This window comes from Arvicanthis niloticus, chromosome 4 (genome assembly GCF_011762505.2).
Source record: "Arvicanthis niloticus isolate mArvNil1 chromosome 4, mArvNil1.pat.X, whole genome shotgun sequence".
Taxonomy (NCBI): domain Eukaryota; kingdom Metazoa; phylum Chordata; class Mammalia; order Rodentia; family Muridae; genus Arvicanthis; species Arvicanthis niloticus.
The window spans coordinates 10,120,877-10,143,023 of record NC_047661.1 but is presented as its reverse complement, the minus strand read 5'-3'; the positions used below and the strand labels follow the sequence as shown (position 1 = coordinate 10,143,023).

Genomic DNA, 22,147 nt, shown 5'->3' with positions numbered 1-22,147 from the left:
ATAACAGCCTCCAACAGTCTTACATTCTCAGACATCCTGGGTCTTGAGTGAAATTCAAACTGTTTATAGGAAATCTTCAGGGAATTTTTTGGTTCAGCTTTGTATAACTTAACTAATTGCTACCTTAAGATAGTTTCTTTTCATCTTAAGTTACTATTTTCAGCTATAATTCATTTGCATCTAGAGAATAAAAAAACTCATCATTTATGATTGTTATACACCAAACATCTCCCAGAATGATTTGTAGCCATTTTGCAATGTAGCAATTATATTTTAAAGAGACATTATCTTATAAGCCAATATTCAAGCACTGGCATGTTTTTGTTCTTCCTACGTGGTTATAGTAGGACAGATACATAGAGACAAAAACACTGAGTTTTCCTATTGGAGATTCTTTTCTGCTAAGAAACAAGAGACAAGGCCGGGTAAAGATACAAATTTTACAGGTTTGGATTCTATGACAATGAGGTGGCTCCTTCATTAAATGATACATCTGGTACAATTTTAAATACCAGGAGAGTGACTGTAACTACATAGATGCATGTCTCTCAATGATACTGCTAACATTTTCATGCAGACCACAAAACCATGCAAGATTATTTCATCTGAATCAACAAAGTTTCAGGGAGAGGAGCATTTCCTCCTGGGTCTGATTTAAAGATAATAATGAGCTCAAATTGATTGACAGGAAAATGGTTGCTAGCATTCCTTGAAGCATAATTCATATATCAATAGTACTGGCTGAGCATTAAATGTGGAGCTGCTTCTCAATATGTGACCTCTGACCCTGGAAGTAATGCCTGCTATATTTCAGGCAAGTTGCTACTCTTTTTGTTTTTGTTTTTTTGTTTTGCTTTTTTTTTTGAACTAACTAGTTCAGAGAGCTGTCAGTTCTCTCCATCTGCAGTAACAAAAAAGATAAATTCATTTAAAGCTAAATAAGAGAAAATGGTGCAGTGTGTCTCACTTGATTCTGTAGTAATGCCTTCAATTCTGCAGTGGTTGTTAGATCGGAACTATTTTTCTTTCTTAAGTGCAGGAATCTCAAAGATGTCGAATTTGTTTTTTTCCTTGTTCGCTCTTTCTATTTCAGTAATATCTCAGTGTTTCTTGTCCATTCCCTTTCTTCTGCTTGAAAAGACAATCTGAGTGTTTTATGCATTAGCCTTGATGAGTCTTTACAATTTAAGAAAAGACATGTCCTCCTAAAATTCTAATAAATTATTTGGGACTTGATTTTCAAAATGCTGGAACTAGTCAATGAGCAATGTATAGTGAAAACAGCAAGCATCCAACGTCTGACTCCTGCAGTGGAAACTACCGTATCAGTATTTGTGAAGAGATATTTCAATATTACTTTCAGCTCACATATTTGCTTCAATATAGTCTTCAACAATATCTGTGCATCATAATATTTACTTCTTACATTTTGTGCATATGTCCCTTAAACCAAACTATAAATGTTTTTGACTCTGTTTACAATGAATTATCTCTGTTTAATTAATTTAGTATTTATTTAGGTCATATGGTGGCTTAGCAGGTTAGGGCATTTGTTACCAAGCCTGATGACTTGAATTCCAATCCCAAGACTCATATGTAGAAGGAGAGAACTGATTTGTACAATTTGTCCTCAGAGCTACACACACACACACACACACACACACACACACACACACTAAATGGGAACATTTTTATTATTTGGTTACTATATACATGCTTATAATTTGATTATATTCACTTCTACTACCCCCTAGGAGAAAAAATTAAAAGACAAAAAATGGGATTTTTGAATTATCTCTTTCACATGATTCTAATTTCTAAATACGGCTTATACATTTACTTTGTTCTTCTAGTAATTATTGAGTGTGGACATTCAACTACACACTAAATGAATGTCATGATAGTAGCAGTTGGTAATTTTCTGAAACTTGTAAGTTTGTATCTTACTACACTGTTTTTATAGTATTTCTTAATCTTTAAACCTGACAGAATAGCTTTACTAGCATGTGAAAGAGATTTTTAGGAGAACATAGCAGAGCAGTGAGTCTGTACTTTCACAATTACCAGGTGTTTGAAATGCTGATGATCATGGGCTTCCCCGGGAGAACGTCCTTCTGTAATCATACTCTTCTGCTCAAAACTGCCTACAATAACCCCTAAAAAGAGCACCTGCATCTGCCTACCTCAGTGTCACTCCTGTGTCAGCAGCTTAGACTCTATACCAGTGCTTCTGACACAATTTGACTGGAAGTAAATCTGAAGTGGCATGTTGATTTTTGAGGGAAGATGTAGTTGTTTAAAGCCTCTTAAGAGTGACAGCAGCTGTTGTGCTGCAAAAAGACTCATTGCACTGCTGGGAGATGAAGATGATCATAGAATTCTCCTCTAGTCAGAGTCTAAAAGGTATGTTTTCAAACACGGTTTCAAACCACTACTTTTAGGGAAGTATTTGACATGTATTAGTCATTTGATCCTAGGAAAAGTGCTAGCAGTAGGTAATGTCACTAATATTTTCTGACAGTTAAGATTTTAGAGGTCCAGGAATGCTACAAATGTCACACAGATACCAGGTAGTAAGAACATAGCACCAGAGTCAGGTAGGCTTGCCCCAAGGTCCAAGTCCACCGTAGCATTAGATACAGCTTTTTTTTCTTGGACAAAGGATAGACCTGTGGATGCTTGGTTAACACCTTTAATATAACAATGAGTTCTGACATGCTGCCCAACAAGTGGAAAATAACCCAAATGACTCTAGTCTTAGACACAAAATAAAGAAATGTAGCAGCACATGCAGTGATTTTTTAAGTATATTATAAAGTCAAAAACATATTTCAAATATACATTGTGAAAATATGAAAAACATGTATGAACAAAGTAGAACCCAGAGGTATGCATTACCATGCAGTCACATACCTTACATTTTGTTATAAGAAGAGATATTCTCTTCCTTTTATTCATTCTTTCTTTCTTATTATTTATTTATGTATTTATTTATTTATTTTGAAAGTGTCTGATATAGCTTTAGTCAGTTCATATTCTTTATATAGCCAACCATGATCTTGAGTTCAAGATCCTTCTATTTCCACTTCACCTCCACTGTGAAAGAGTCATGCACCATCAAGACTGTATCTCGTACATTTTTTTTCTTTAAAATCAGGTATACTATGCTGATGTCTATACAGTTGAGCCAAAAAGATCAAGGTTACAGTTCAACTTTGTTACTTGCTTGATGACTTGTGAGCTCAATTTATGAGCCCTAATTAAGTCTCATTTTCCATAAAATAACCATGGTTTGATAAATTCTATATTATATAACTAATAACATTTGTTAAATATTAAATAAGATAATTATGTGTTGAGCTTAATATAGTGCATGTAATATATTAATTACTACCATTTGTACATACCTTCAGTTATTATAAGTGAATAGCCATGAACTTAATTTAGTAGAAAATAAGTACATGTTTGAAGAGTATATGTGTCAGGAAAAAAATGTTACATGAGTTTAATCAAAGTACTTAAGCCTTTGTTTGAGAAGGCCTCTGACAGAACTATCAATGACAGATAGTCTTAGGGGTCTGATTGATTTACAAACTAGAGTCAAGACAATAAAATATTTGCTTGGCTCCTTTGACCAGAACTCTCCTGAGATGGCCTCATTTTTTTTTTTCACCAGGAAATAAGCCTAGTGTCCCTCACCTGCTTGCCTTGGCATCAAGGCTGAGGGACAGTGCTGAACTCTTCCAGTCAGATGAGATGCGACCTGCTAATGACCCAAAGGAAAGAGCTCCCAGCCGTGTCCGAATGCTGAACGACATCCTTCAAGACCTAGAAAAGAACTTCCTGGTGCAGCGGGTACCACCGGGTTTTTACAGGTAGAAAATATTTCCCCACATTGTGGTCTTTACCTCAAAGTCTTAAGTTCACTTCCAGAATTTTCTAAATACTATAAAACTACATAAAGGAAGTTCTACTTTTGCATATTTAAGGAGAGGAAGTGAAGGTAAGACTATGTTAAAGTCAGAATAAGCAAAAATGGCTTAAATAGAAAAGTAGAGAGAGGATAGGAGAGCATTAGAGAGAAAAGAAAAAGTATTAGGTTTGATCCAAACATATTATAAGTATATGCAAATAATCTATTTTAAACAATCAAATTGTTATAGATAGAATAAGGAGATGACCATTATCCAAAGCAAGTCACAAATGAATAAGTATGGAATAAAGGACACATGACAAAATGTCTTATATTTATTTTAACGATATTATCTCTAGAAAGTCAAGTTTTGTCCAAGCTTCCATGGGGAGAAATCTGCCTTCTTGATTGCCAAGTGATGGGCTATGCTACAGTTTTTTAATCATAATAACATGTCTAGAATGTTGAGCTTAGTTCTTTATGCTATACTTTATGACAATATTGAATACATTTAATATTCTGTTACAATGAAACTTTAGTAGCTCTTGAACAGCTGAGAGGGGTGGGCAATTTGGTTGGAGAATCACAGGAGTGCTCATGAGAATGTGTGAGCAATGGCTTTATAGAGATAGCAGTGTGATTTGGCCTCAGTGCTTGAAGCATGTGGAATATGGTTTTGTTTAGGATGTTCTCAAAGTAGAAAATAAACAAAGGGAAGATGGAAGTTAACCAATTTTTAATATTTTAACTATTTTACATATTTGATTCATTCTCCTTCTACTGAGGAAAAATATACCTTTCTCTGGAATACATGTTTATATAATGTATATGAGAACGACTACTTAATATATATTCATATGTAGCTATGTCCTATATAGGAATTATCTATATTTTCTGCATTTATAATGATATTTTAAAGTGTTAAATTTATGACCCTTATGGAAAGTTCTAGGCAGAATTAGAACTACTTCCTCACTTCTCCCAAGCTTCCTTTAATCTACTGTCTTGTCTCAGGTCTAGACTTGCTAACATACTATGTATAACCAGAGGTTTAAGTAAGGAATCAATTTTTGATACAAAGATATAGAAATCTTAGTTACATTTGAGAAAGAGTTTCTAAAATTACTGGTCCCCAAAGACTATGACAGTTTTTATAGAAGGAGATGCTGCATCATTGTACATAGAAAAACATGGTTTGTGACCCACAAGCCTGTGACTATTAAGTGAACATGAGATTGGAGTGGTATTTGGAGCAAACTTGATGACCTGAGAAGACCCTCAGCAACCTACATCTTGATTTCTGCATCTGGTAAAAAAGTAGCAGATAGGGACCTTTAATAAAGCATTTTTTTTTTTACTTTTTGTATTTGAGAGTTTAGCTTTGTGAGTTCTAAATTGAAATAAACACGCAGATAAAGTTTTCATGCTATTTCTCCTAACATCTTAACTCTTGGCTGTAAGATATTGAAAACTATTGTGTATTGTTCATAGAATTTCTATAGTATTGAAGGTATTATTATGTTTTCTGTACTTTCTAAGCCCCTGTAACTTAGCACCCACTTCAACTTAAAAGTATTCTCTTGATAATAATCTAGTGCAGCATTAGAAAGAAGAAAGAACAATGTCAATATAAAGGTACAATAAAATAGAATGCATAAATAACTGCTTAAAGAAAATTCAACCATGTTATGGGCAGATTTCTTTAAAATATCTTTATCAGGGAAGATAGCTCACATTTGAGGACCCATTTAAAAAGGCCTATTTCTACAAGAAGAATGCATTCCTTTCTTGATATTCTTCCAATATGTAGCAGGTCTACCTATAAAATATGCTTTTTCTTACCCTTTCAATATATTCATAGACTCAATTTATTTCAACCTGTATTTTGAGAACAGCAAACATCTGTATATTCATGATTAAAACCAATGAATGTGATATTTCCAGCCTACTGTCACAGTTTGTCCTGTTTCCAGGTGATACAAATCCAAATGTTACTATAATATTCTAGTTCATAGACTTCAGAACTGAAAATGTAGAGTTCAATATTTTAGCACTTTGACTATAGTTATCAGTGAAATGCATGGTTAACCTGCCTTTCCTTTGGTTAAATGCTAAGCACATGGCACTGTCCTCAAAAGCAGTGATACCATCTTATATGTCCAACAGTGAATAGTATGGTACTTCATTCTCTCCCTCACCTACACTCTCTGTGGGTTTCCTGAGGATATACTTTGCTGAGAGATGCACAGTTTATGTCTAGACTTTGAATTCATAATTCCTTGATGGTGTATATTGTTGACAATCCTTGGCTATGCTGATTTTCACCTGTGTTTCTAAAGTGAGATTTCTTTTCAAATTTTTTGATCAATTTCAAAACTGAGTTGTTTGACTTTTGGTTGCTATATTTAATCAATTCTTTTATTTCGGATACTAGTCTTGTATTAGATAATTGTTTGGCAAAGACTTCTTCATAGTGTGTGTTTTGTCTCCTTCTTGTAATAATACTGAATGGATTTTCCACAGACATAGTAAATTTGAGTGAAATTTAGAGCAAGAAGGTGGGTTTATTGGTTTCACTGACTTCATAAGATGGATCAGTGAAGTCAAACAGCTGGGTTGGAATGGGGGCTTCTTAAAGGGGGATTGGGAGATTGTGGCATGATGGTGAGGAACTCGTGCTATATTCTTATTTGGTGCATTTAGGAACCTGTTCTTATGTCCAGTGGTAACCTTGGAATCTGTAACAAGGAGTTGCCTTTGTCCAATGCCTTGCATGGGCTTTGAAGAGCTCAGGCTGTTGTTTAGAAGAGATGGGAAGGAAACTCTTGGCCCAGGCATCTTGCCTGTGTTCTAAAACATTAGGCCTAACAAATATCTTTTGTTGAGAATGAGTTTTTAATATTAATGAAATATTGCCAATAAATTTACCCTTCATTATTTTGCTTCTCTCTTGTTTCCAAAATCTGATCCTGAAAGCCAATCTTACCTTGATAATTTTGTCTGAAGTATTTTAAGACTTAAAATTTTATGTTTTAGATTTATGTATGCTAACCAGTTTGATTTCCTCCTTGTGAATTGTAAATGTTTTGGCATCAGAGGTTTTTTTTTTTTTTTTTTTTTTTTTTTTTTTTTTTTTTTTTTTTTTTTTATGTTTGCACAAAGTATCTCTATTTTAGCATTGCGTGTTTAAAGTGATATATGTCTATATTTCTCCATTCAATTAATCTAAGCTCCTTGATTGTACAAGAAGGACTTAATATTGCATTATACTGGTGGTATCTAATCTGTTCAGGTAGAATGGCCTTCACAACATATGAAAAGCACTGTTGCCAGAGGGGTTGGCATGGGATTGCCAGAAGGTGAAGGGGCTTGTGGCAGGAGATTTGTATCTTTCATTTCGGATGGCCTGCAACCTAGATGGAATTTCTAAACATCAGGTTCACTTATCTAAACCAGAAAATCCTCAAGAGATGTTAATAATAGAATAGAGTTAGCTGAAATGAGGTCAGAATATCTTGAGCTACATTACATTTAAAGTTGTATTAAAAAAGTTATAAAATGAAAGTAATATTATACCACAAGGCTGTGTCAACTTGACACTCTATTACTATTTGCATCTCCACAGCTTTTTCTCTATAGCACCAAGGGAGAAATATTTTATTATTAAGTGTTAAGAATTGACACATAAATTTTCACATTGTGGTACTAGCAATTTTTGTTACCAAAATTTATTACCTTGGGAATTTATGCTCTCCAGTTTGTTTTAGCACATCTAAGGAAGATTCTCTGCCCTGTCACCAGTTATTTTGGTAGTAATGGTGTGTTCTTACTGCTGGGTTGTCTCCATCATTTTCCTTTCCTCTCACCTAACACTAGCCTACATAGTGTTAACAATGGGTGAATACTAACCCTTGCCATTTACTTGATTTTAATGACTGAACTGCACTGCACTGACATAGAAATATCTTCAACTTTTGGCCTTTACAACTAGAAAATAATGGGGTTGCAAAATGCTCTCCCCAGGAGTAATTAGCAAAGGCTTTCAACTAAGGAACAGTTTAAGGCAGGAGTATAAGCTCCAGCAGCAGGTTCAGTCATACATTGAAGTAGAATGTCAGCATAAAGTTTCACTGTAGCTTCTCAAAACACTTAAAGGAATGATAGTAAACAGAAAAGCTAAGAAAAAGTGTCACAGTTAACTTCAATTTGAAAAACCTGGAGTTATCTGAGAGAAAAGTCTAGATCAAGGAATACCTAAATAATATAGGCCTATGGGCATTCTGTGAGGGATTTTCTTGATGTGGTCAATTTTACTAATTGATGTGGGATTGCACACCCTACAGTGGGTGGTAGCTAGTCTTTGGTCTGGGCTTGTACAAGAATGATAGCCATGCCTGAGACAGAGAGCAGGCCAGCTGATAAACAACATCTTTCATGGGTTCTGTTGTACTGCCTTGGCTATGATGCTCTGGCCACATGTAATGCTTCATGGAATACTGAACTCCCTTAAGATAACTTAAGATTCCTGCTCTGACTTCCCTCAGTGATTTTGGATTGTGCACTAGTTGCTGTTTTTCAAAGGATCACAGTAACATAAAGAAAATGAACAAAGAGTTTCTGTTCAGCTATGTATGAGGAAACACATACACACACACACACAAACACACACATACATATTCACACACAGCCACAACAATTTCTCTGCCAACCATGTTTAAGGAAAATTTCACAAAAGGATAGCAAACTTACTATCACTTTGTCAAGGAGAACTAGAAGTCTACCATAGCATTTGTGTTGAACTTATTTGATTTCAAGAGTATGGAAAACAGAGAGGTACATAGATAAGAGATTTTATCTAATGTCATACTCTAGGTAGAAATCGATCTCAAGGAAAGTAAACATCTTCTAAGTCTACTATATAAAATGAATAATGGGACAATCATTAAAAGATACCTAAATCTGGCAGGTAGTTAAAGGAACTTTATTGGAAACCTAATAATTTGCGTTCAATCCTTGAAATGCATGTATTGAAAGAAAAGAACTGAATTCTGCAAATTTTTCTCTGACTTCCACCTATATACTGTGGTACATGTGTGCCTACACAAGACACACGTACAAACAAACAAACACACACACACATGCATGCAAATGCACATACATACACACAGAGAGAAGAAGAAACATAACTTAAAGTTTTTAAAATACATCTACTGCTTTTTATATTATCCTTCTATTTTTATAAAATATATGATATATTCAGCTGTATCCTGCTTATGTAAACTAGGGACTTTATAGACAACTATTAGTATACATCTAAAATGATAAAACTAAGTATCAAATAATGACCATATTCAGGGCTTTAAAGAATGCAGACCATTTAAGGGACAGTACATGTTTGTGCATATGCATGTATGTATATAATGTGTTTTATGTTCTTGTAAGAAATGTGGCTTCAACTTCATATAAAGGGTTTCATTTGGAGTTAGCCAGAATGGATTTAAACAAGCTCAGAAGACCATTTCAAGCTAAGCTAAGGCAAGATGATTTTCATGACCATCCTTGAAATCAGAAAAATAGCAGTGTAAATGTCAAGATGCGTCTACCCTGAACCAGAGTAAACAGAGCAAACAATCCGTTAAAAGTACTTTTCAAACACGTAAGTTTCCCACTTTTCTTTGGAAAAATATTGGCTCTAGCTTCTGTTTAAGCATGGAAAGAGTGGTGTGCAGAAAGATGGAAATCCCACTTCTCAGATACATACACTTATGACCCAGCTGCACACTCATGGTAAATACTTGATTTCAAATAATGAAATAAGTAAAACTTAGTTCAGAATTTCAATATATAGTTCCCCCAACATTTCTGAATTACCAATATCTCATTATACAGATAGCATGGTGTATTATTAGAGCTAGTTTTTTACATAATAATAGAACATATTGTTTGATATTTGACTGGGGTAACGACTACAATTTGGGTTATACTTTTCCCTTTAGTGAGGTCTGGGTGATCTGAATGTGAGTATAATCTCATTATTGTGTCGCTTGTAATTAATTCCTTCAGGTCTGCCTCTGATTTTTTTAGACTATGAAAAATAACTACTGATTAAGGATTATAATAATGCTTTTAAAGTATTTTAATAATAGCTTAGAGAACAAAAGGATCAATGGATGAATAGTGATCTGGACAATGGAGACAAAGTAAAATTTCCAAATTTTGGTTACAAAATTTGGTTATAAAATTTTTTATATATGTGTACCATTATATGTATTCTCTTTTATACTTTTTGAATAGATGTGCTTATATGTTCTATAATGTGACCTTTGTATGTTTTATCTTTCTAAGATAATGAAGACATTTTCTGTATTTTAATAGAAACAAAATTCATCTATTAATTTCCAAGCTCATTTTAATTATTCTTTCTGTCCCTATAAAAACAATGTATCTCACTATTGCATAAACCATTCACATTACATTAGGTAGACATTTATTCAGTCATTTACAATTTTCAGATGGCAGCGATTATTTTCCACAGGTACTTAGTCTGGTTTGTTTTGTTGTTCTCCTTATATTCTAATTCAATTATTGTAGTGCTTAATTTTCTGTGCTACTACTAAAATATAGCCATAAGTAAAATCGATGTAGAAACTGATAGATGTCTCCACCAAAAAGAAAATCAGGTTTTGTCCCTCATCACAACAGTAAGAACACTTTATCTAAAAAATGAGAAAGAAAACTTAAGTAATGAATAAAATTCTAAGAATTAGCCTAGACCTGAACCTATTATAAAACTTTGAAAAGTATTATCTTTATATCACCACCTATGTTTGCTTTTTATTCTTCTTGGTGGAGCCCAACAGGACTCAGAACAGGTTTTGTTTCATCTTCCTGTCACACCTTCAAACTACACAACAAAAATGCTAACAAAAAAGGTCTTATAGGCAGGTGGCTGGAGCTCAATAGGAGATGCTTGTCTAACATGTGTACAGCCTTGGAAGTGATCCACTGTGCTTAAAACTAAAGTGTGTGTGTGTGTGTGTGTGTGTGTGTGTGTATCTGTGTTTCTCTGTGTCTATATGCCTGTGTGTGTGTGTTTCTCTGTGTCTGTATGTCTGTGTCTGTGTGTGTCTGTGGGTGTTTCTCTGTGTCTGTATGTCTTGTCTGTGTGTGTCTGTGTGTGTATGTGTGTGTGTATGTTGACACATGAAATCCCACATTTCATAAGATGGAAGAAATAAACACTGCTGTTCTGTAAGAGGCTATTGAAGGGAGACAAGTATGGAAGCATTACAACTGAATTCATATTTAACATTGCCTCAAGGTTAATGATAAAAGACTAAAAATATTTATGTACCCACTCAGTTTCAGCTTTGGGATGAATCTTCATTCTCTATCTGAATAAAAAAAAATCCATGTGTGCCTTCTAACTTAGTATCTCTGTAGATATATGCATGCATTATTGTCATTTCTAGATAAAAAAACCAAACATCACAACAACAGTCACCCACGTTAATAGGAGCTCTTCTGTTCTAGTAGCATGGAAACTGAAGTACAAATGTGGGGAGATGATCAAGGTCATAGTTTATTGCATAATCATATTCCTAGAATCCTTTGTTGTTGTTTCGCCTGTTGTACCATACATCAATGTGGTCTTGTGCTTCGCTCTGCTATTGGGGTGTAGGAAACACAGCTGGACAGGCAGAAGGAAGAGCACTAGACTGTATTTACCCTGGGATGCCACTACCTAATGCTGGGTTCAAGGGAAGCACAGACACACTGCTCAGGGGATGGGAAACCCAGATTAAGACATGAGAGGCTGGAGCTGGTTTTCCCAAGCTCTTAGGCATTCAGTCACTTCTGGAAAACACATGGAGCCCAGAAAGAAGTGTCAGCGAGTCCATGGGTTTGTGATGAGGAGCCTAGGCCCAGGGGCTCCCAAACTCCTGGACATCTAAATACCGCTTTGTTGCAGAGAGTTGGGAATGGAGTTGGCCCAGGGACTAAGGACAAACCCTAAGTTGGGGGGAGGGGAAGTCGGGCTTAGTGGAGGTTGTCTGGGAATGCAGAGAGGCCTTCTGCAGGAGGCTTAGCCAGGGCAGTGTTGTAGAGGAAGGCTTACTCCATGTTCCCCATGGTGGTTTTGGATGAAAGAGGCAGTCCTTAGTTCCAAACTATTTATTGGTTATTCATTTTGGAAAATAAGTATGTATAACCTCCTCAGGATGGACCAGAAATTAAATACCTTTTACAGGACGGAAAGTCTGAGAAGGGATGATTAATGACTAAAACCTCAGGGCTCATCTAGAAACCTCATTAGCATTCAGAACTCTCTTCTGATCCATGTGACTGTAGGTCAATTTCCCTATGTAGGAAGGATGGCATGTGTTCCAGGCCAGGAATCCTGTAGGGAGCAGGGAGCTGACTACTTTCTTAGGTAGGTGTCTGGGTACCAGAGACTCTGAACCAGTCAACCTAACTAAATTTCATGGCATGGTTCACTGTCCCACAGGCCACTCCTCCAGGTCTGCCCTCTGTAGCACTCTGGGTTCCACTCCACTATTGCTACTGGTCTTGATGTTCATCTCATGGTACTGGCATCTCTAATATGCTGGTGTCATCCAACACAACTAGGTTTCATCAATAGCCTTTCATAAGCTCTTTTCATGGTGTCAAACCTCAACTTCCTCACTTGACTCCTTCAGTTCTTGGCCAATAATTGCAACTGAGGCTGTACCTTCACCAGAGGCCATTCCTGGCCTCTCACAGCACCAAGCATCTCCATGCCCCTCCGTGCATATCAAGTACCACCTGGATACATTTAACCAAGTCCAGCGGCAGCATAAGGTACAACCTTAGTTACCTCCAGAACATAGTTTCTTTGTGCTCTCAGAAAACACTTCAGAAGGTTTGACCTCAGGAATGCTAGACTCCCCTTAATAACCACTAATGTCTTATCCCAAGGTAATAAGCTCCAATTTTGTCAGAAACCCATTTTACTCTTGACTCTAAAGCTAGAGTCAAGTAGCTGAAGCTGTGGAGCATTCCCGCCCTGTTTCAGCCCAAGTTTCCCCACGTTGGGTGCCAAAAATATTAAGGACTGCTCTGCCCAATGCTTGGGGGCCAAAATATCTTGGACCACTCTATCGGTGTTGGAACTCACTCTGCCAAAAGCCTTGGGGGCTAAACTGTTAGAGCCTGCACTGCCTCAAGTTGCTCCAGTTCGCAGGTTGGGGTTCAGCAAGAGAGAGAGTAAGGACAGATGTAAAGAATGGAGACCAGACAGAGTGTGATTCAATCCCGTTTATTCTTCAGTCTCTCTTCTTCTCTCCAAGTCCCTAGATCCCAGGCCTAGTTCTAAGTTGCTAGTCTCTTTCCCAGTTCCAAGTTACTTCTTCCTAGTGCAAGTGTCTAATAATTGTTGCCTGTCTCAAGTCTCAAGTGCCTACTGTCTAATTCTAAGTTCTACCTCCAAGTGCCTGCTGCCTAATACCTAATATCTAGTGTCTAATCCAAGTTGCCTGTCTCAAGTCTCAAGTGCCTACTACAAGTGCCTAATACTTAATAATAATTTCTTCTGTCTCACTTCTAAGCTATGCCTTTAAGTCATGCCCTTAGGTCTTGTCTCTAAATCTTATCTCTAAGTCATGCCCTTAAGTCACACATCTTTAAGTCTCAGACACCCAAGGGAAAATCCTGGGTATCTAAAACAAGATGTTATCAGAGTGTGCTCAGCTGTTGTAGGCTATTGTAGTCAAGTCTCTTGTCAGGGTATATGGCTCAAGATGGCTGCAAGGATGATAGCTGCTTTCTGTTGGCTCCCCACACCACCCCCTTGTTCTATTACATGTTTTGTTGGCTATACCTGACTGCTCTGGAACTTGATAGTAAACTGACCTTAAACTCATAGGTCCATATGCCTCTGTTCTCTGTATGCTGTCAATAAAATTATGTACCACCACACTTGGGCTTAAGCCTTTCTTTACCTTTCCACGAGATCTGTATAAGTTCTAGATTATATAGTTCATTAGAGATATATTCAAATTGACAATGGAGAAAAGCCATGACAATCCAGGCCTTGTCAATTTGACAGATTATCATATCTCTTTGTGTCCAAATGAAAACAATATCCAGGTCATAGTAATGTCTAACTTTATATAACTATCCCCTTTTCAAATTCATGAACTTGAACACTTGAATTCATTATTCTTGAACACAGAATTTAGCTTCATTCCATTTCCTGGTGCCCTTTTACCCTTTAAAACATAAATTTTGTATTTTTTTTCTAAGCCAGAAACACATGACTTAAACACTCCTCATAAATGTCAACCACAGGATAAAATCTTGGCAATTTTGAGACATTCTTTTTCAATGCAAGTAATCTAAATTTCTTTACCTTATCCTCAGGCAGACTCTTCAGACAAGGGCTAAAAGCCATATCCTTCACCAAAATATTACAAGAATTATCCCTAGGTAACACACTAAAACTCTTCTCCTCTGAAATCTCTTGAGGCAGGCCCTCGGAGTTCAAATCACCCTCATTACAATGGTCTTTCATATTCCTACTAAGATGGCCCATTAAACCTCACTTAAATCATTCCACTGCTTTGCAAATACAAATTTCAAAATCCACATTCCTCCAAACAAATACATGGTCAAGCCTATCAGAGCATTACCCAACTCCTGGTATCAATTTATATCATAGACTTTCATTGCTGTGAAGAAACACCATGACCAAGCCAATTTGTATAATGGTAAAGATTTAATTTCATATGGTATATAGTTTCTGTTGCTCAGTTCATATCATCATAATGGGAATGTAGGTAGACATGGTGCTAGAGGAGCTGAGAGTATTAATTCTTGATCCAAAGGCAGGCAGGAAGGGACTGTTTCCACAGGCAGCCAGGTGGGGGGGTCTCTTTCATATTTGGTGGAGCTTGAACATAGGAGCTTAAAGCCCAACCCCACAGTGACACATTTCCTCCAACAAGTCCACACCTCCTAATAGTGCCACTCACCATGGACCAATAATTCAAATGCATATGGGGGTCAAACCTATTCAAACCACCACAGAGAATAAGTATTTTTTATAGCTGATTTATAGCATCTGTTTTTCTTTCTAAGTAAAAATTTCAAGTAGATAAACAGAAAACAATTTTGATTCTAAATATTATAAATTAAAATAGAAAGAGTAGATTTCCAGAATCACTTCTATAGGATGAAGAATATCTTCATTTCACTTTGTTTGATAAGCAACTGGCCTGTTTTGTGCATTCAGTTTTATGAATTATATGGCTTAATAACACATCATACTGGGGTTTTTAATCCTAAATCAGTGAAATTTATATACAAATTAGATTAGTTTTGAGTAAATTTCATTTATCTCAGGTCATTAAAAATTAACCATTTTTTTGTTCAAAAGTTAGCTTTTCATTACTTTATAAATTGCATCAACCCTGCCTAAAATATTAAATAATTTCAAAAAAAAGAATTCACAAGACTTAAATTATGTTCCCATTAAAATATCATAGCGATATTTCAATGTTTCCTATTTTGTCCTTCAGGATTTAGATTTCTACCTTACCTAGCATTTCTTTAGGGTGTGTGTAAATTACTCATCCATTAGATGGTAGGCATCTCAGAGGTCATGAAACTGTCATGGTGTCTGAGTCTACCAATATTGGGGTCATATTGCTCTTAGTATAACAGTGCTATCTCAAAACCAGAAATTGTGTTCTGGCAATTTTATTATAACTGTTTAGTTATTACATAATATTTATTTCTTTACTGCAACTTATTTATAAGGATACTTAAAATAACAAGTAATACTAATTTTTGTCTCATGCATCTTGACAGGGTGTTAAATGTTTTACCCTAAGTAAAGTTGGGCTATTACAGTATTAAAGTATATGTGAAATTTCTAGATAAATTTAACTTTCTATGAATAAGTAAATATTCATAATGATCACTTTGTCGATGTTAAAAAATTTTTGTAGCTATTTTATATAAGACACAAACTAAATCTATTTATTTCTTAGGGCTATCATAAAAAATTAACAATAAATTTAATGGCTTAAAAAAAGAGGAATGTATTTCCTCATACCTCTGTAGGACCAAAGTCTGCCATCAGTTGTTAGTGAGCTGTTCTCACTGGAGGCTCCAGGACAAACCCATGTATTTGGCAACCAGCCCTCCTTGTGTTGCTCTGTCATTCATATTTCCCATTTCTTCCCATTGCTTCTTTTAATGTGTCAGCATAAAATCACTCTGTGTCCTAATTTTTAAAAGGGGTTACTAGGCCAGGTGAGATAATCTCTAGCAAATATGAAGACTGAGTTTTTATTGCATCTCTCTAATTGATGTCATTGTTTCAAGAATGTAGTAAATGTTCATGATTGTGTCCACTCTTCAAAATTACATCACCTTTCTCAAGGGGCAGTCTGCCTAGTTTTGTGACAGTTATTTATGTCTCCACTTCCTTGCTTTAGTTTAATGGCTTAGAGTAAGCAGGGATGTTACCTTTCATAAATGACCTAATTCCTCTCTCAGCTCACCCTGTCTGGTACATGAGAGAAGAATTTTAATCTGTCTTGTAGTTCAAACATGTTTATAACTGGGTACCTATGTTATGAGATCATTAGTAAGAAACCAAGGAATAAATTCTATCTGTTCACTACTGAGTGTTTTAATACCCACCCATTTAGTCAGTACATTTAGGAATATGAGTTTGTGAGGCCAGTAATACACATGTTGACCTCCTATATGATTTATGTGGTTTACTGTTTCCACACTGTCTTTTCAAAGTTGTTAAATAATTTTATTTATGTATTCTTGATGATCCAAATATACTTGGAGACTGGAGGTCACAACAGAAAACTGAATCCTAAATTCCTGCCTGGGGATGATGAATGAGACTTGTAACAGTACCGTTTGAGGTGCTGCAACTAATAATCTGTCAACACTTCTAATACATACTACTGTTTCAGGTAGTGAAATTGTAGTCTTGGGCCTATCTTGAGTTATGTAAAGTAAGCCTTCAGGTCTGGTAGGGCATCAGCAAATTTTTTCACATGATGAAAATTATTTGCTGTATTTTGATTAAAGTGCTAAACAATTAAATCTAGGCTGTGCTAGTTTTGTGCTGGCTTACAAACCCATCTACAAGTAGCACCATTTGGTCAGACATGTTTAACTTAAATGAATATTAAGAAACTTACAATTAGATGGAAACTGGAAAGATCATGCGCCCAGATGCTCCATGGTGTCTGAGTTCTGTGATCTTACGTGTGTCGGCAATCCTGGGAGACAAGCATTCTCCAGGCAGGATTGGCGTGCAGATAGCTGTGGCATGGGGCCAGCTGTAGAGCACAGATGGAAACAGGAAAATTATTGTCCCTGGCTGCTCCAAGAAAAAAATTTTTAAAAAGAAAAGAAAAAATAATAAAAAAGAAGTTTGCAGTTAGGGATGTAGCTTAGGGAGTAGGGCACTTGCCTAGTATTCATAGAATCCTAGTTTCAGTCCTCAGCACTACATCTAGTAACAACTATACACCTCAATACCTCCTGCCCATAACATCATGAGACCTCAGCATTACATGCTGTAGTACTGTTGTCCTCAGCACCACATGATTCAACATTATAAGAACTTAGCACTGGATGCCAGTAATATGAGCAGTCCTCAGCAGCTCAGGTCTGTATGTTTAGAAGGTGCAGGCAAGGAGATCAGAATTGAAGGTAATTTGCAACCTAGTGTTTTTTTGTTTTTCTTTTTTACAAAAAAAAGCATAAATGAATACAATTTTGAAAGAAAATAATTTCATAGTTTAATATTTTACATACACTCACTTAAGGCAAAGAATAAGAAAAAAAATAAACTTTCATTTGTAAATGTCTGGCTGGCTTCTTCCTGATCCATGACAATAAGTCTATGTAAAGCTTAGCACTGCAAAAGAGGAGATGAAATATGAAATATGGACTCATTAGTTCACTCCTAAGGATAAAAATGTTTACTTTCAGAAACATTTCCTTTTAAAGATCTCTGTTAGAAGTTAAATGTAAAAATTTCTTGTAATTGTGTGACCTAACTGTGTAGATCTATAATGCTCCACCTGGTAGCCACTGAAAACTACATCCATTAACAATTTGACACATACATAGTCATAGTCCAAGTGTAGTTATTAAAGAAAGAATACACGATGAATTGAAGACTTACTGTTAAGTAAGGATGATGCACTGAGAAACAGCATATTGAAAATTCTTTAATGACTAACGTTACAATGATAGTCCTAAATTCAGTATAATAAAAAGGCTTCATGTGTTTTTTTTTTAAAATTTTATGTAGCCTCTAGAGAATTTTAAATTGCACATACAGCAACCATTAGAGTTCTTCTGATTAACATTGCTTTAAATGTTTTTCTAAAAGCAATATATTTTTATAGATGAAACATAAACCTTATTAAAATAGATTCAAATCCAGAGAAATATTTTCAAGATCCTATCAAAGCATACTGAGGCATCTTCTGGGCAGGGGAGTGGCTTGTAAAATGAAAATGTTGTATATATAAATAATATAATTTTATTCATATATTACAAAAAATGAAAATTTCATAGAAACATACAGAACTGGAAATATTATGCTACATAAAGTGTCTCAACTTCTAAAGGGCAAACCATACCTTCCCTCATATATTCACCCTAGCTCCTATTTTTTATGTATGTACAGTTATGTGAGAATATTTCCAGTCTGGTTAATGAACTAGAAACAGGGGCTGCAAAAAAGATATGGGAAGTATGAAAGAATTGTGTAAGGAGGGTACTGAACAACTGTGACGTCAGCATGGAAAGGTGAATGCTGGAGGAGGGTGGAAGCAAACACACAGGGAAGAGTGTGAGCTGACTGAGGAGAGACACAGAGAAGAGTGTGGGCTGACTGAGGGGAGACACAGAGAAGAGTGTGGGCTGACTGAAGGGAGACGCGGGGAAGAGTGTGGGCTGATGGAGGGGAGACACGCGGAAGAGGACCAAGGACTTCACACCATGTGTGAGAATTTCATAAGAAAATTGTTACATTGCATATTTTAAATAAAATAAAAATTGCTTTCATCCCCAGTAATCTACAAACACATTGTACTAAGGCCCGTGTAAACTCCTTCACATCACACTCCCAAACCCGTCCATTCTTCCATCCATTCAGTCCTGGCCTTGTTTTTCTTTCCCTTTCTTTGCAACATTGTTATCAGAACTTTTCCTCTTAACACCAACATCATTGTATCTCTCTAGTCTTACTTGGAAATTATATCTCTCAGTGTCAGTAAAGTGAACAAATTTGGCTGTCAGTTTTCCCACTCTGCTTTTGTTTACTTTTAAAACACTTTTACCCTTGATCTATTTATTGTGTCCTTTAAAATATGAACCATCTTTTCTTCAAATTCAACATCGAAAAGATTTAATTTATATTTCAATTTTGTTTAAGACATTGTATTCAAAAATACCTTCTAAAATATTTTATATGGTTAGAAGGTCCCTACAATGTTTGAATTAGAATTTGTTTTCTACTATGATTACGCTTGGATATAACAATGTTAAGAATTTATTAGATTAGGACAATTTATGATTATAAAAGGAACCCTATGGGGCTCTGGTGCCTGCGCATGGGAGTACGTCCTATTGGGCTGACTTGTGGGTCACAACTGTCTGCCACCCCAGGTGGCTGAAGCCTCTGGCTCAGAGGGCAGAAGCGCAAGATTTTAACTGAGCTTACTCCACACGGAGCCAGGAGTATGCTGAGCTATGGGAAGCCACAGGAACACAATCTGAGGTCCTGCAGGGCCCGGAGCTCTTGGGCTGGTGATTTCCAGGCCAAGGCAGCTGCCTGGAAACCAACTGGTCTCAAGCCCTTGGGCTCCTAGGTACTGCTGGGAGGCTGAAGATGGACCAAGATTGGGGGGGGGGGGGGAGGCATATGGGCTGGATCAACCTGCAGCTGAAAGGGGTGACGAAAAAAAGCTCCAGTGGTGGACAATGGGGTAGTGAGACTCTTGGTCATGACGACTCACGTGGCTGGGTCATGGCCGGCTTGGCTAGCTTGCTTGAGTTGGTGGACCTCCATGGCTGTAATGTAGAGAAGTTTTCCAGCGGGAGATTGGGCTGCAGCTCATTAGTGGAAGGCCCCCTCTATGGTTCTCCACAGAGGGGCCCCAAGTAAAAGAAAAAGTCCATGATCATAAAACGTTTATTGTAATGGCCGAAAGTGAATGAAGCTGTATCCCATGTTCTCAGGGCGGGCCTGAGGTTAAATACCTTTTGCAAGTAGGTCTGGGAAGGAATGCTTAATTGGCTAAGCCCTCTGGCTTTATGTAACTCATGAATATGGAGATCTCTTGAGGCTCTGTGGCCTGTAGTCATGCCCTCTACCTGTGCTACATGACACAAACCTCTCTTTGGGAGGGGCTGTAGAGGGCTGTCCTAAGTGAAAAGAACCAGGGCCCAGGAGCAAGGCTGAACAACAACCGTCCCTTTAGAGTCTTCAGGGTTCAAGTCCTGCACACGACCAGGTACCCAGCTGCCTCTAACAGCCTACCACCCCACAGAACCCTGTCTCTTTCAAGTGATTTTGTTAGTAATAAGGCTTTGTTATAAAATTTAGCTCTGTTTCTCATAGATTCTTCATGTCATGTTTCATTCACTGTCTGGCTTTGCAAAGCTCTCTGCCCTGTTATGACTATGTGAGAAATCCTTGAGCAGATTAAGCCCTTTGACTGTGGTCTGCATAGAAAAATTGTGAGTATTTAATTTATTATTTTTAATAATCATCTGCATAGTGATATTCTGTTATAGGATCAGAAAATGTACTTAAATTGTTTGCTGACACAAAATTATAATTAATGATGCTCCTTTATTCTTCCTCCTGTATTAGAACAGACAATGTAGAAAACTGTTAGTGAGAAAGGAATACAGAGAGAACACATGTATATAAGTCATATGGGTCATAAAGCTCCATTTCCATCTTCACCTCTCTTCTTCCTCTTCTGTACTTGCTTTCAGAGCAAAGTCTTTACCTTCATGAACAACTTCTACTGGTTCAAGTTCATATAGTGCATTGCAAGATACACAGAATTTAAATTTTTGGGATGGGTGGACAAATTTTAGTACTGGAGATAAACTGTCTCTTTGTTAGAAAACAACCTCAGGCAAATGTCTCGACCTGAGTGTTAAAGCAATACTCCTGGCACAGAATGAGGAGAAAACACACTTGCTGTTTACTTATTGATGAATTTGTAAATAGTTGTGGATGGGCTGCATGTTGCCTGTTTCACAGGAGGTCTGTTGTATTTGCTTCTGTTGGAATCTTTTCATTCTGTCAGGCAAGAGCTCCAGTTCTGTACTTGATGAGATGCTATTGTAATGTAAGTCCATAAACAGAACATATCGCAATTAGAACAACTTCAGCTATGTATTTCACCAAGTCTGGCTCTTCTGGGAAAAGGTCATGGCTAAATAAAGGCATTTCTCTATTCTGGCATATATATATATATATATATATATATATATATATATATATATATATATATGTGTGTGTGTGTGTGTGTGTGTGTGTGTGTGTGTGTGTGTGTGTGTATACACATACATACATATATATATATATAGCACATCTTATACAGAATTGTTTTCAAGGTGACATGAGATAAGTATGTAAAATTCTCAGAAGGTCAATATTAAATAATCACCAAGATTAAATTATTTCATCAGACTTACTTGTCTCTTTTTGGTAGAAATTTGGGAACAAACATGGTGAACAAGAAACTAGCTTTGATTCTTGAGGAGCTCCACCTGTGGAGACGCGAGTGAACCATGGTCAGTGCTATGAGGATAGTATCAGCACATTTTATCCACTGAGGAGAAATCTATCAACTTTTCTTGAGTAGCTGGGTTCCTCTCTGAACCATAAGAGACTCATACTCATTCATTCAGAGCACAAGCCACACTTTTGTTCATTACTTTTCTAAGACATTGTAATTATATTCTATGTCAAAAGGAAAACTTTACCTGCTGATTTACCATTGATCTTTTACTCATTACACAAAAGCATGTATTGTTATTAGTCTATATGTGAACTTTAAGATACATTCTTCTGATCAAAATTTTGAGATACTCATCAAGATGCTTATAGATCCCCAATCCTGTGCTACCTTCTGACATCTAATGTCTTTTTCCTATAGCTTTTCTTTGACCATTCTC

At 36.4% G+C, this 22,147-nt stretch overlaps 1 protein-coding gene across 1 annotated transcript in view; it reads left to right on the top strand.

The window, feature by feature from the left end:
* The window catches only part of Naaladl2 (N-acetylated alpha-linked acidic dipeptidase like 2), an 808,912-nt gene that overhangs the window by 762,958 nt on the left and 23,807 nt on the right, over nucleotides 1–22,147 (top strand). Inside the window, 1 exon segment of the mRNA XM_034499893.2 lies at nucleotides 3,677–3,875. Coding sequence (XP_034355784.2) covers nucleotides 3,677–3,875 — 199 coding nt within the window.